Here is a 15,380-nt window from a genome sequence, read left to right on the forward strand (position 1 = left end):
AAAGGGGGACCTGCTGACCATGGGCCAGCTCTTTCTGATGCCAAAAGGAGAGCTTGCTTTCATGATGAAAGCATGTGTTGTTCCAGCTGGCAGAGTTAGAATTAGTAGGTGGAAATATAGAGCTCTGGACCCCATAAGGATCTTGGAATAAATCTTCAGGGAATTGAGCTGGGGAAACTATATGGTATTATAACATTCATTTTCCATAATACTTTCTCAACAATCTTTACTGAATATGTGCTTTGCCCTGAACTCAGAAAGCAGAAAGAAAAAGTGATTGCAAGCAAAAAGGAACTACGTCCTTCATTCTTCCCCAGGCTCTGGAGAGGAACATGACTTCACAGGCTCTATATTGGATGAAAATGAGGATTGAAGCCCTGTTGGGCTACTTACTAGCTGAGAAATTTGAGGTGGGTTAGTTCAGTTATCTAAAGTTTCTATATGACAGCAGTAGTGGAAAGGTTAAATGAGAATGAATTCAAATAACCTAGCACACAATGTCTGGCACACAGCAGGTTATAAAAGTGTTGTTTCCCTTCTCTTTGATTCCCTTACAGGGCATTCTCTGTAGAAATCATGGGGCCATTACTCATACATCATTTACAGCATCTGGACCCTAATCCTTGCCTCTCCAAATGCCTTCCTTATGGTCCAAGTAAAGCTTCTGGACTCTCTCCAAATGGAGTCCTTTGTGACCTATCATGACATTTGCATATGTCTTTGGACTATGTATCTTAAACATTTTTCTTTTTCTTCTCTATCACTTTTCTTCATTTTTTTCTTTCCTGTTTTTGTTTCTCATTCTCTCTCCTATAACTTTTCCTCTTGAGACACAAAGCTCTCATTTCATGATTTATTATTGCATCTTTTAGGCACACTGAAGAAACCTCTGGTGTCCCAGCCCCTGTGTGTGGTTCTTTAACATTAGACTTCCTGTACAGAGCTTGCTCCTGCCATCAAAATGCCTGACAATCTCATCGTGTGGTCCTTGTACCATCATATTCTCTTTTCAACTGATACTTGGGAAATGCCCTACTTTGCAGGAATCTCATAGCAGAAAATGCGAATAACAGAGGCTCCTTTCTTTGGGGAACCAGTGAAGTGTCTGTTGAAATGCAGAGGAATAGAACTTAGGGTGAGCAGAAGAGTAGCAGTAAGGTTGGAAACGAGGCCCCCCTAAAGTGTGAACCATGGAAAGAGAAGCCTTGCAGGGCATGAATAAAACAAAGCTGGGACCATCGGATGCCTTTTCCCCCAGAGCTCCACTAGAATGCCAGGAGTTTGTTCAGCCTCACACCCTCGTCAAAAAGACGAATGACAATATCTGCCAAGGTCACTGCAAATTTTAATTTTGGAGTTCATTTAAAACTGTTACAACATGAGGTACCACTTCTTCATGGTCAAATTGTACTTCTCACCTACTTGATCTGTAGATCTTGTGTGGCGTTCTCCAGCTTTCACCCAGAAGACATGTTCTGAGTGAAATCAAAACCTTGGAATCGTTTCTTCTACTGGTCTATTTCTATTATTATAACTCCCACAGACTATAGAGAAAGAACATACACATTTAATAAATAGAAAATATTTATTATACAGCATTATCAAGATTATTTGACAAAAGGCAGTAACAAGCCAAAGGAAAACACATTTACAAGAAGCTGAACAATTTGTATCAGAACATACATTAAGGTGAAGAGTTTTGGCCCTCTTGGTATAGGGTATGTATGTGTACATCTCCAATTTTGAACAATGATGACATAAGGACTAATAATCTATTTATTCAGAAGACCACATAATCAGGATAATAGTAGGCATTCAGAGTAATAAAGTGATCACAGTTGAATGAATGTGTTCACCAAAAGTCTTAAACCAACCTGATATCATCTTACACTTGAATATAAATTGTTTCCTTATCTATTCTAATTTTTAAAAAATCTGAATGCACAAGCCCTGTGATATTAGGGATGTATATTAGTGGCATTAAGAGTAAAAAATAAACATGATTCACTAATAAAGAGATCATATGCTTTCCCTCATGAATTTGTCAATTACTAAAGACCCATCTATTAATCACTGGAGCCATTATTTTCCACTTTCTGCTTTCTTACAATGAAAACATGGAACCAAAGTCCACATCTCAGTCATGAGATCTTTTCAATAAAGGTGTTTTAAAATAATTTTTTAAAGGAAATGCAGTTCATTCTTGGTGTGGAACTGACTAAACTTGGCAGTAGAATATGATGAAATATAAGAAATACAAGCCTCCAACATTGGAATGGATGTTAAATTCTGAACAAATGATGCAATGGATATTTAAAGATTCTAAGATGATTTTTGGCTGAGAAATCAGCAGCTTCAATATGAAGGAAGCATATTAAAATATGACTGAACATAAGGCATAAACAAAGACATTTAAGGGGGGTAGAATTCATTCCACAAATAATAGAAGAAATCAAAACAGCAAGAAAAATCCTTTTATTGGTGGTAAAAAGGGATTGTAAAGGTGGAATAAGTGGATTACATGTCCATGGATATTACACAACAGCAAAAAACAGAAATAAAAAGTTATGACAGCCAAGACACAGGAATAAAAGTCCATGAACATAAAAATTAAAAGAAGGCAAAATGTGATTGATAAAGATTTTACAAATTATGAGCTGAGTTAGATGTTACTGTATGTTAGACACTCAAGTAGCTGTGGAAAATCTTAAAAAAAAACTAATATAACCTGGAATAATCTAAATGCTTTGTTCAATCTTGTGTTTTAATAATGTGTGCAAGCTTATAAAATGTACCTTTTATTTTCACTCTCAGTTTTTGTACACTTTTAATATAACAAATTTTCAAACCACTTCATTAATAACATATCTCCACATCAGAAAATATCTGAAAAATAAGTTCCATCTTAGAAGAAAAATGTCCATCCGAGCTGCATATGAAAACATTGAGCCATAGTATTCAAACCTTCAAAGAGCTTCTCTAGATATTGATGACAATGATGTATAAAACATTATTGGAACATAAAAAATATATATAGTGTATTCAAAAGACAATTTCTAATTACAGTTAGATTGACTACTAGGTTGACATTGACAGGTAAATTTGACATTACTTTGCACAAATTTTACGATCGCACATATACAAGGACACAGGAACACATTCACTGGCCAGTTACAAGGACTTCAGTGACAATAGGATAGAATTATTTGTCATTTAAACCAGTAATAGTTGCTATGAGTACACCATTAGATTCAAAGATGGATTTGTTTCTGTAATACGTAGGAGAAATAATGGCACCAAATTGTACATATACGCATCTTAGAAGTTCAACTTGTAGGTATTATTTGCTACAGTAAGTGGAAGGTAACAATTTTGCCACATGGTTTGTTCTTTAACTGAAGGTCAATGGAAAGCCCGCTTGGCACAAACACAAGTCAATCCACAAAAGGGTTTCTGCCACTCTCGTAACAATCTCTTGTTCCGGCCTTTTCCCCAAATCGCCAATAAGTGAATATTGAACATGAGAAGCTGATCATGTGTTTTTTTTCCCAAAGTCTCATGCTGATGGTTTGTCTTATTTCTAGCTCCCTCCTCCTGTAGCACGCCTGATGAAGCACTTTTTGGTGATAATTTTGCTCTTATTCCTGTTTTCCTAAATAAAGGGAATCCGCAGAGCAGCAGGGAGTCCGTGCACCTTTCTTCAAGTGCAATCTCAAAGCTGGCACTGGACGGGTTGCGGTAGATGAAGACAGACCCCTGTGCGGCCCCATTCCTGAGTCTCCTGAAGATGAGGAGTCTGTCAGCCCAGCAGGGAGAAGGGCTTCTGAGCAAGGAGCTGCTGTCCCATCATCCCATCATCCGTTTGGGACGGGTCTGGCCTGGGCCCTTCCCCTCCCCGCACCTGCTCTGTTTGGCTCCACCAGCTCACTCCGAATGCCATCAGGTGAACTCATGATCCGACTGGCATGTCCACGTGGGCTGTTCCTTAGCAAGCATGGCCCAGTGTGTGTGGGCATAAATATATCTATGCACAATTGTGCAAAAGAGATTATGTTTGTGATGTCATTATTGATTTGTGATAAAAGTTACATACCATATGGAATTGTGCTTTGTCAGAATTCCCTTTCTTCCCAGAGAAGGCTTTGAGTAATTCAAGAATCCGAATCCTGGCCTGGAACATTTTTTGCTTGGTGTCCTTCCCTCTCTTCCTACTTAAGGCAGCAGCAGCAGTAGCGGCAGCAGCAGCAGCGGTCTCCTGTCCTCCCGACGAGGCCCCCCACTCCCAGGCTTTTCCTCCCAGCTATTTGCACATCTCTGGAGGTGTGGGAGATCTCTGGCTTCTCTTGCTTTTCTATGTGGACCCTTCCCCCTTACAGGGTGGAAGAGCTTTGCTTGTAGTCCCGCAGAATGACAGAGGCGTAGGACACGTTGGGAGGGGTGCAGAGCACCGACTCGGACACGGGGGAGCTGGGCACCGAGCTGCCCGAGGCCACCGAGTCGCGGAAAGGCGACGGAGGCGTCAGCGCAGGCGAATCATCCGGAGTCAGTTTGCTGGCCACCTGCAGGTCCTCCTCCTCCTCTTCCAGTTCGTCTTCTTCCGTGTTCCTTTCCCGCTCGTGCTCATACACGTACTCCTGGAGGAGCTTAAACCTCTCGCTGTCGTCGTCGTCGTCCGCGGGCGGGGAGACGGGCTCCTCCCCGAAGGTGCTCAGCTGCAGCGGCAGCATCTGCAGATGCTGCGGGGGTGGCGGGGGCGGGTACAGGGACCGCAGCCCGTTCCCGGGACCCCCGGGGCCTGCCAGCACCGCGTGAAAATCCGGGATCACGGTACTGAAGTTGCTGACCACTCCCTGGAGCTGGTCCATCAGCGATTTCTGCTGTGGAAGGGGCTGCTGCTGCTGCTGCTGGAGAGGAGGGGGCAAGCCCTTGGGGAGGGCTGGTTCGGCCAGGAAGAGGGGGGTCTCCTCTGTGGTCAGGTGGGGCGGCAGAGGCGGAGTGGTCGCCGCGCTTGGCACGCGCCTGTGCACCACCATGGAAGGGCTACCAGGCGGGCTAAAGCGAATCGGCTGGGCATCCTCCTCCTCCTCTACATTGTAAAGGGTCTTGGTGCTGGTATCTGAAAAGGTCAGGCTCTTGCCAGAGCCTTGGTAACTTTTAGTGAGGGGCTTGATGACGGCTGTTTGGTTGCAAGCCGTCTCATTGGTCTTCACGTGCACAGAGAGGCGGTGCCACATATGCTGTCCCTTGGGCACCTGTCCTCCACCTGGTTCAGACCATGACACAGACTTGCCATTAGAACTATGAATAAAATAGAGATGGATTTATTTGCAGATAGATCATGCACACAGGATAAAATACATAGAAAACATATGCAAACCTAGCTCAATGTGATTTAACTGCTGTCTCTGCTGCAGGCCTTTGCTCCAGCACCCCATACCTCCTCTTACAAAAAGAACACCAAAAGCTGAAGGAAATATTGACCCTGAGAAAAGTTGTTGAGGAGAAAGCCAGTCTGTTGTAGAAATAGCTATTTTCATTTAGGTCTAAGATTTCACAAACCTCTCTTTTTTCTCCCTTGCGCTCTCTCCCTCTCCCTCTCTGTCTCTCTCTGACACACACACACTTTTGAAAAACTCCCAACTGATGGAGGAAAACTTAAAAAAAAAAAAAATCTTAGTTACACATGGACAACCAAAATAATGGCTATTGTCCTTGGGACAAATTAAAACCCACATACAAAGCTACTCTCATTTTGTTGTGGGATTATAAAATAGATCCTCTCAGTTGCCCATTCTCATATGCAAGTATTTCCCATGACCAGGGTGTCGTGATCACACAGGGTACCTATAAGGAACATAAAAAAGCAGATGACAGAAAAACTCAGACTCATGGTCAATTTATGAGCTTCATAGCTTTTGATTTTTTTAAAAAACATTTCAATGCATTATTTCTCACACATACAGTGGATCACAAATCACACAAAGGCCCTGACTCACAGCAGCTAGTTTGGGATTTTCACACTAGGAACACTGAAATAGCTGTGTTTGAAAAGCAATAGAATGAGGAAGCCAGGAAAAATACAAATGCCCACATCCTGCTTTAGGATAGTTTGATGCAAATAAGAGAAAATTATGATTGAGACAAAGCAGCAGTTACTGAGACAAAAATTTCTACTCATTGAGCCTTGGTGATGAAAAGGCTTAGGGTGCCAGCAGCATCCCAGCCTTATCAACTCCCATCTTCATGGCACCCACAGAAAACCAGCCATATGGAATTTCTCCCTGAAAAAGAAAATAAGATGTACTGTGGCATACACCCCAAATTCTGTTCTGTCTATTGTAATAACTCTGATCTTACTTCTGGACTCAGCTTCTATTCTGTATAACTTTTAGCAGATGTTGGTACCTTACCATAGCCTTCTATTAATAACAACGGTGGAATCCTTAAATCAGGAAATAATTGTTTCTTTTCTTTTTTTTAGAAGTTTGCTTTTTCTCTGTACTCAGTAAAATGACAGAGAAAGTAGCATAATAGTAACACATTTATGACATTAAAAGGAATATAAAAATGGACTTTTTTTTCTTTAAGTGGAGGTGTGAAATAGACTAATCCATATTCTAGTTTTTGTTTGGAAAAAATGTAGGAAATGATCAGTAGTTTAAATAATGTTTTTTTAAATCATCTTGAGAATACAAGAATGAATACTTCAAAAATTATATGTGAGCATCATTTATGATGAAGGTAATATTTTGACATTTCATATTTTATAATCTTGAAAAGTAAAGTGAGCCAGGTAAGTACAGATGAGTGTAAATGTCTGATATTGATTATAGAAAATTCTGGATATAAAGGCTCTAAAGTAGATAAAACAGTTAAAAGTTTTGACCTCATTATTTGGGAAATAGGTAGTTCCTCCATATATCTGATACCCTACACTGCATTTTTAATTGTCTAAGAAAAAAGCTCATCTCTGTTATGTCAAAGTTAATATTTCTTTCAAATATATGCTTTACACATTATCTGACACTGTGTAAGTGCTTGTAAAGTTTTTAAAAATTGTCTCATTGACTTCCACATTATCTTGTTGGAATAGCTGACCCTTTTCTGAGGTAAACAAACTAAAGAACAGGCCAGTGGTGACCCTGGCAAGAACAGGTAGTCAACCAGCTAGCCAGAATCACCGCCAGAATCCACAGTTGCTTTTCTGAGCTTAAAACTGTAGGTAAGCTCATCTTCCACTGAATCTTTTTCAACTGCCCCGTCATCTACCACTATACACACTTTGTTTCTCTTTATGCATTCAATATGCCTCTTCTAGAAAGGCAAATATAAAACTTAATTGCCTCTTATCCTCCTTAAGTATGCCTTACTATATATAGCATCCAACTCAATAATTTGCGTCATTTTAAATTGCAATGAAAAAAATGTTTCCTTCCCCACCTTCCCACTTCTTCATAGGCATTAGGAAATACCTTCTTAATGTTCACCAGGAAAATGCTTAAACAAAATGTTATCCTGCATCTATTTAGTTGTGTGTGTGTGTGTTAAAAAAAACAAAACAACAACAAACAGGTCCCTTGAGAAACAGTCTGCCTCTAATTCAACCAACAGGCTTAGCTGTTCCAATGACACATTGCCTTAGTTTCCACACATAATAGCAAAAAGGTACCTTGTTTCCTGAAAGCCCTAATGTGATCCACTTCACCCACTCATTCACATGGGCTGTTTTCCTCATTGCCCACAGGTTCTATGTGGGCCTCTTTTTAAATCAAAAGCACTCATAAGTTAACAGTATTATTAATCATGTTGCAGACAGATATAATCATAATTTAGTTCTGTTTTAATTAAATCCAATTTTTATTGTTGAGATGGGACATTATCACTACAGCCTTCAAAACTGATAACTTTCATTCCCCTCAGTCTTGCTCTAGATTTGCTGTAAAGTACTGTTTAATTAGGAAACAGATCTCTCGCCTCAGGGCATTTATCAGATTAAGAAAATTAGTGTAATCTTTTTTTCAAGGACAAAATAAATTGCTTTTTAAAAACCAAAGATAGTAGAAGGAATGTATCATCTCACAGACATTGCAGCAGAGTATAAACTTTGGTCCTTCAAGATGAGTCATTTCTTACCTGTGGTCCATAGGTAATCTGAAAGGTCCATGCATCTATACCTGCATTAAGCATTGTTTTTAGACTGAATAAATATTATGCATTTGTAGACAATGCACTGCTGTTTTTAAATGTATGTAGATGCTGTTATGATAAAGTGTGCTATTCAATACATGTGTAACTAAATTCTGGGAAGCTTTTGTTTTGTTCTGTATTCAAATGGCCATGAGTAGCGGTACATTTAGTAATAATAGATTCAGGTGAAGGCTTAAGAACTGTTTTGGTGAGAAAAGAGAGTATCTTATTTGAGAAGGCTGGGAACCCACTACTGTGATATTAAGAAGAGAAAAATATGTAAAATCAAATCCGTTTATATCAAAAAAGAATAAATACATCACAAAAATGCAATATTATCCTGCAATATGACATTTATTTAATCCCAGATAACTTTAATCATTTCTGCTTCTGCCACCAGCTTCTTCCTTCTATTGTTTAATTTTATTTGGCCTCCTAATTGTAGGAAAAGCAATCTGGTTTAGAAAACACCACATAATTGTTACAAAGCACCTGAACCTTTTGCTCCAACTTCAAAAGACAGACCTGAGGCCTAAATCAATCTTATATTTGAAGATCAAATGCAGAGGCATTTAGAGTAAATATCTCAGGTGGCTCAATTGGAGGAAAACACTGTTAGGCCTACAGGATGTATAGGATAATGCATAGTTACTGTGTGGACAGCTAGGCAGGCCTGAGGCTGCAGTTCCAGGAACAACAGGTTCAGGATCTTGCTTTGGTTTTTCTTTCATTAGTTAACTATCGCAATCCCCCAAACAGAAAACCCAATATTTACAGCACTTTAGAGAATAGTTGAGAGTGGGTGCTGTAAACAGATGAGTGTATCTTTGGCATTCAGTGATCCTGTCTGTTTTATTTGTTTCAGTAAGTACTAGTTACATCTGCAGGGTACACTGTTCTCTGATCCAGGGAGTTTTAAAATGGGAATAACAGTGGGTGGGTGTTTGAGATCATCAGGAGGGAAGCCTCCTGCACAAGCTGCCGAAGGGGAAGCTTACACAACACCTGTCTCTCTTATGTCCAAATCAAGTCTTTGCCTCTAGGCTTAATAGCTTCACAACAGATATAAGGACAGTATCCAGAAAGCCCACAGATAATGCAAGACCTTCACGTAAGAAAGAGAGGCTCACTCCTTGAAACCTGAGGAGGGTAGCACTTATTTTCTCTGAAAGTGAAAATGGAACCAGAAAATGCCATTGAGTCCCAGCAAGGAGAGAATCAGCTCACCAAGAAAAAAAATCAAAAGGCACAGGCTTCAGGACAGTTCTGCTCTGGCTCCCACAGCTACAGCTAGAACATGAGGCCTGTTAAGGAAGGGGAGGTTCTGACCCCACCAAGACTTTCCCAAAGGAATACTGGAAATACAGCTGTCCAAATATTTCAACTTCACATTCATCAGCCCTCTGGTGCCCTAGTGCAGCTTGAGAAGTAGGTCTTGTAGAATCTCAGGCCTAGGAACTATTTGACACCAGTTGTATCAGGCTTCTGTTTTCCCAGGCAACCTCAAGTTTGTCATCAATACAAAGGACTCCCACTGACTCCAGCTCCACTTCTTGAAAGCCTTCCAGAAAAATCTGCATATTTAGAATGTATTCTCAAACTTGGGGGCCTATCTGAACATAATTACAATTTCTCGCCTTTTTGACTCACCACTGGCTGTAAGGTAAAGAATTTCTGAGTGTGTTTCTTAAGATAATTGCTTTCTAATTATATGAGAACTTGGTAGTTTCTGTGGATATTACATCTTAAATAGTATTGTGAATCTTAGCCTTATCCCCTTTAATTCTACCTTCATCATAAGCTAGTCAGAGAGCCATTGGCTTGCTGAAATTAGAGAATATCACAAAGTCTAAATACGCAGTTCTTTTAGGATTTTTAGATCAATTACATCCTACATCCTCAAGTTATATGACAGCAGATAAAAGACAATACAAAGAAAATCAGTTTGCCTTTATTAAGACCTGTGCTTTCTTCATTTGATCAATAAAGAAAAAGACATTCAGAGATAAAATTACCTAATCAAATTCAGTAAAGTATGGAAGGCACCATAAAGTTTGTCTGGGTAGAGGCTCCACTCTCCTGAGAACATTGCCCAATTTATTTCATATTAAAGAATAGAATTCTGATGGATACTAACATTTTTCCAAGTACAGTTTGAATGGTCTTTGGTTCAACCTAATCATGATTACTGGCTGATCTAAGAAATTCTCATACCAAAGTCTATTTAAGATAATATGTTTGTACCATGGCATTGTTTTAGCAGAGGTATAACAAATAGGATTATATTTCTTCAGGAAGTATAGATAAACTTAAATTATGCTCCCTTTAAAGGAACTTCAGGTCAAACATTATTATTTCTTCTATGCTTTGTGCTACCAGAAACAATCTCTTAATAGTAAGAGATTCTGATGCTCCTCGGCTCTACCTGGAGTTCTCACAATTCATCTTGAGAAATGGGAAAACTGGTAAATTTTCCAATTTACCAATTTCTCAACAAAGAAATGCAACTGCCATATTTCCTGCAACTGGAAAATTCATAAATTTTCTAATTGCAATAAAAATTACAGTTGCATTGCTCTGTTGGGATTATTTCTCAGGAGTAGGATAGATCTAGACAGACCATAATGGTCCAGTAGGCAGCTTTATTTCCATCATCACTAATCTCTTTGCCTTGCCTATTCACAAAAACAGTGGGAACTGAAGGTCACAAAAGAACATATCTTTAAAAAAAAATTTAACAGGAACAACCATGGCTAAAAATATCCAGTCTTAGTTTAGTCTATGGTGCACAGATTTAAACCTACTTATCTCTTCCTAATCCTTTATGGTCTGAAGAAGGAAAGTTTGAATAGATCCTATTCTGAAAGTTCTTAACGGCCAATCTGTTAGCTTTGCTGACTGTTACTTTATTTTTTGTCACCCACCAGGGATGTACCACATTCAGCTTTTACTTTTGCTTTTAGGCACTCACCTTTTAGTCACAAAATGTCAGTCAACTCTCCTCTCTCTCTGGCCCTGCTGTCAGGACAAGACAAGAACATCTACCCATTCCCATCAATCCTTTTTGACAGGCAGCCAGCAGCTCTCACAATTAGAATCTCCTTGCTGTGTCCTTGGTTAGACTCACCCCATGATACAGGAAACACTCAGTGCCTTCTGAGCTTAGGAGAATTACAGAGAATTCATCCAGCCACAGTAGAGTGGCTCTGACCTAGATGCACAGACACCTCTCAGTTACTACCTGGAACACCGGCAGGACTACCATATTTGTTCCTCTAAGAATCAATATGATTTGGTGGAGACCACACTCTTTCTATTTGGGCTTGTATAAGGAATAGCAAAAAGGCAGACAACAGACTTCCCATTGCACTCCACTGAGTGAAGGGAAGAGATGTTACTGCCCTATTCACCAGCCTTCATGGCCAGGTTCAGTAGCAGACATTTGAACAAATCGGGCTCTTCTCATCTGAAGAGCTATTCAAGCCACAGACACCTCATCAGTGGGCTCCCTCCTGCTGCAGGAATGTGTACCTTTGACTCTCCCAGGAGTTTGAAGGGCTGTAAAGGAACAGCTGAAAATGACCACAGACTCCGTGCACAACGAACTGAACATGGTCTATGTTCTTTTGTTAACTTAAAAAGACACTGTCAAGATCTAAAGGTCAAAAATGGGACCAAACATGCATTATTTTTATCAGACGAGGAAATCTGATAAAAATCACTCATAATGTTAGGAAAATGACTACTTTTCCTTTTTGTAAAGTGTACTTTTTGTGGGACTCACAAAACTTTTGTTTTGTGCTCCCCAGGGCGTGGGAGGCACCCAGCAGAGGCTCATGTTGGTACCCACCCCTGCAAACTGACATGATAGAACTCTTCCATAAATTCAAGCTATGGCTTTTACTTTAGTGCAGACAGCATCATTTCAAACATTTGTGCAACCGCAAAAAGGCAAAAAAAAAAGAAAAGAAAAGAAAGAGCTCTGTTTGCCAAGGAGAAGCTGACAAATTTCTGAAGGGGGAAAATTCACTTTCAAGCTTGTGAGTGGGAGTCACAAACAAAAGTGAATCTTCAGAATCAGAAAAATGATATAGTGCATCAAAACATAAAAAAGCAAAAAGACTAAATGAGCAACTTGACAGTGTCCTTTTAAGAACGATGGACAATCAATTTAAGGCAGTCGTGCAAACCATGGCACGTAAATGAATTCTTCATTCTGATGGCATGCACCACATCTGTTTCCATGTTAGAAAGTGGAAAAACCCAGGAGAGAGAAAGCAAGGGGCAAAACACTAGATTTTCCATGCAGCTTCTCTTACACATTCACTGCAGTGTGGGGGTTTTCAAAGCTGCACATGTGCCGACGGACATTGGCTGGTGGGCGAGAATTCTGGCTGCCTCTTCCTGAAGATTGAAAAGAAAAAGACACCCAGTGAGCGAGGGGATTATACATGTGTGCAGATATGGCAAGTCCACCACTCAGGCAGTGCCTGGCCCTGAGCCTTGCTCTGTATTGCCTCCACCTCCGTTTCCTGTATGGTCCCTGCTCTGCCTGGCTGTTTCTTATTGCCAGGCTATTTCTTAAAACCATGTCAGTGGGGTGCATCTCTTTCCAAGTGGCAGATGCTTTTTTTGCTCTGTGTGTGTGTGTGTGTGTGTGTGTGTGTGTGTCTACCCCAGGTTTGCTCTTTCCCTCCACTGTTGACACCCTTCTTTATCCCTGGTGGCAGTGGACTTCATCTCTACTTACATTGATGTAGACTGATTCTTCCCACCCTCTACTCCTCTTAAAGGAAGTGCATGAGTTTATGTCTGACACTGTGACTTTTAATTGCACTGTTAATTTTCCTGCATATTATGGCATAATGAATGCATTGCTGTCACTTCATATATTTATCTCTTGGCATTCACAAGACAGAAAGTGTCCAATGGTAGAGAGAGAGGGAGCAGCAAGAGACCCACCTGTTGAGATTGGAAGAATCTGCACACAGGAAGAATATCATCTCATTCCCTAGCTGGATGTCTCCTTATACAGCACCTAGGATAATCTGTCCTCTGTGCCCCTTTGGCAGATGGAGAAGAGAACTAGCTAGACATGACAAGGCTGATGGGCAGCCATGGGTAGTTGGCCTTTCCATCATTTGTTGGAATAAGGATAAGTGCTTTTCCCATGAGTCAGCTAGCACTGCAGAAGGTTGTGGGATAAAGCTATCTGGCTGTCATGCCACATAAGCGGGCTGCCTGGCATGGAAAAGAATTTCAGGGACAGAATACTTAGGGTGAACTATCAGCACATGCTACAGGTGGTATGGATGAGGCTGGTTCAACTGGGGAGAAATCTCTCATGTCAGGGGACTCTGCAGTGATGTAGTTCTCTGTAGGGCTCCTCAAACTCATCAATATTCTCTATGAGTCAACATCTGACCCTCTACCCAAAAGATCCTGGTGACAACTGTCCAGGGTAACCTGGAAGAGGACCAAAATGGCTCCTGGCAAGTCAAAGACCTTTTCCTTCTCTTCTATCTCTTTTTCCCATCAAAGTAGACAAAAGAGTGAAAACTCGGAAGAAAGAGGAGAAAGAGGTATTGCATGAGGAGACCATGCCCTTCCCATTCCAAGTCTTTCAGGCTGAGGCCTGACAGGTGCTGGGAAGAAGAGCTGTGAGTTTTAAATTTTAAACAAGAATACTGTGGAAAAGATGTTCACTACCTGAAAGCAAGGGATTTGATCTGAATGTATAAGGCAGGAAAAGATTTTCCATAGCACATTGAATGTAACAGAGAAAAAACAAAGTTAATCCATACGTACAATTCCGTCAAGTTTGGACCATTCACGAAATCATTTAAACGTGCATGATCTACCCAGAGTAATTTGAAATCCTCATCCAAAAATAAGAATTTGAGACACCTTGGTGTAACTTCATTATTACTGCAATAATCCATTCATTTAATAAAATTAGAAAAACAGACACTGTTTGCTATCAAACTTATCAAGGTAATATGCCCCTGACATTCAAGATGCCTACTCAAAATCAAAAGATCATTAAAACAATGAAAATGTTAGCAAGGAGATGATCAGGAATAAAGGTATATCTGAATATACAAATGGAGTTAGTGGGAAGTAATATGTAAAATGATATTCAAGCAACTTTATTTCTCATGAAAGAAGATAGAAAATACACTCAAAGCATTAGGCTTTGCCTTGTTTGAATGCTCTTGAGCCTCTAATTAATTCTACTTTTTAGGAATGTCTGTATGTGGCCTATTCAATTGGCACTGGGAACTGGGGCCCTGGCAGGACCAGCTTCAAGGGCCTGGAACCAGCACAGACAGACAAACACAGTCCCTCCCTCTGAAGAGCCCTGCACATGATGTTTAGTGCTCTGTGATCATCCTCTTGAAATTCAGAAAAATGTTATTTTTTAATTTGTGTTTTGCAAGGGATGGTCAATGGGAAAATAGAGCATGCGCTGGGAGATTGGAGCCTCAGTTTACACATGGCCCACATCTTGCAGCCTCCCTGCTTTTCTGGACAGGCTCTAGGCTTTTCAGACTCTTGTCCCCTGGGTCCCAGCCCTGTCCAGCCTCCCACTACCTGCCCCTGTCTAGAAATCACTACCACTGTCCACCACTGACAAGGGGTTGGGCACAAGTCCTGACAAGATCAGGGTCTGATGTATGTGACCTATACTATCTCAAGGTAATGAATGGCAGTGGCTGTCTCCTCCCTGGACTGGCAGTGCCACTGCACTTTTGGTAGGCAACATGCAGTGGCAAGCCTCTTGCCCATCCTTTATCCAGATACCTTAGGTGTCTCTGCACTGTTATTGCAATACCCTTGGGAGTCACCTGTCTAATATGGGCTGAGGCAAAGCGGACGTGAGAAAGAGAGGTAACTGGTTCAACTTCCCTATGGCCTCTGCCCAGTGACTGGCTGGAGGGGAACCTGGCAGCCTGTGGGCTGTGCACGTGTAGTCACAAAATGGGGGTGGCCGTGTCTGGTGGGACTTCATTTGCCCCACACAAGGGAACACAGCACTAAATGAAAAATACAAAACACCATAACAGATCAAGAGAAGCTGTGGCTTTGTAATGTAGTACCTTTAACACTTTTCCCCTGCTTTTTGAATCAGGAGCTCCGTGTTTTCATTTTGCACTGGGCCCTGCAAATAATGCAGCTGGTCCTGCCTGCTG

At 40.8% G+C, this 15,380-nt stretch overlaps 1 protein-coding gene across 4 annotated transcripts in view; it reads right to left on the reverse strand.

Annotated features, from left to right (window-relative positions):
• Positions 1-1,573: 1,573 nt before the first annotated feature.
• LOC116463111 (metabotropic glutamate receptor 1-like) overlaps positions 1,574-15,380 on the reverse strand; it is a 411,458-nt gene continuing 397,651 nt past the window's right edge. For 2 of the 4 annotated variants that reach the window (XM_032146072.2, XM_058434478.1), the window contains exon 8: positions 4,286-5,298. In XM_032146072.2, the coding sequence (XP_032001963.1) occupies positions 4,371-5,298 (928 nt within the window). In that variant the 3' untranslated portion in view covers positions 4,286-4,370. Of the gene's footprint in view, positions 5,299-12,506; positions 12,592-15,380 lie in introns of all 4 variants that reach the window. The other 2 variants (XM_058434480.1, XM_058434479.1) reach the window with 2 other exon arrangements.

The sequence above is a fragment of the Hylobates moloch genome, unplaced genomic scaffold, assembly GCF_009828535.3.
Source record: "Hylobates moloch isolate HMO894 unplaced genomic scaffold, HMol_V3 SCAFFOLD_27, whole genome shotgun sequence".
Lineage (NCBI taxonomy): Eukaryota > Metazoa > Chordata > Mammalia > Primates > Hylobatidae > Hylobates > Hylobates moloch.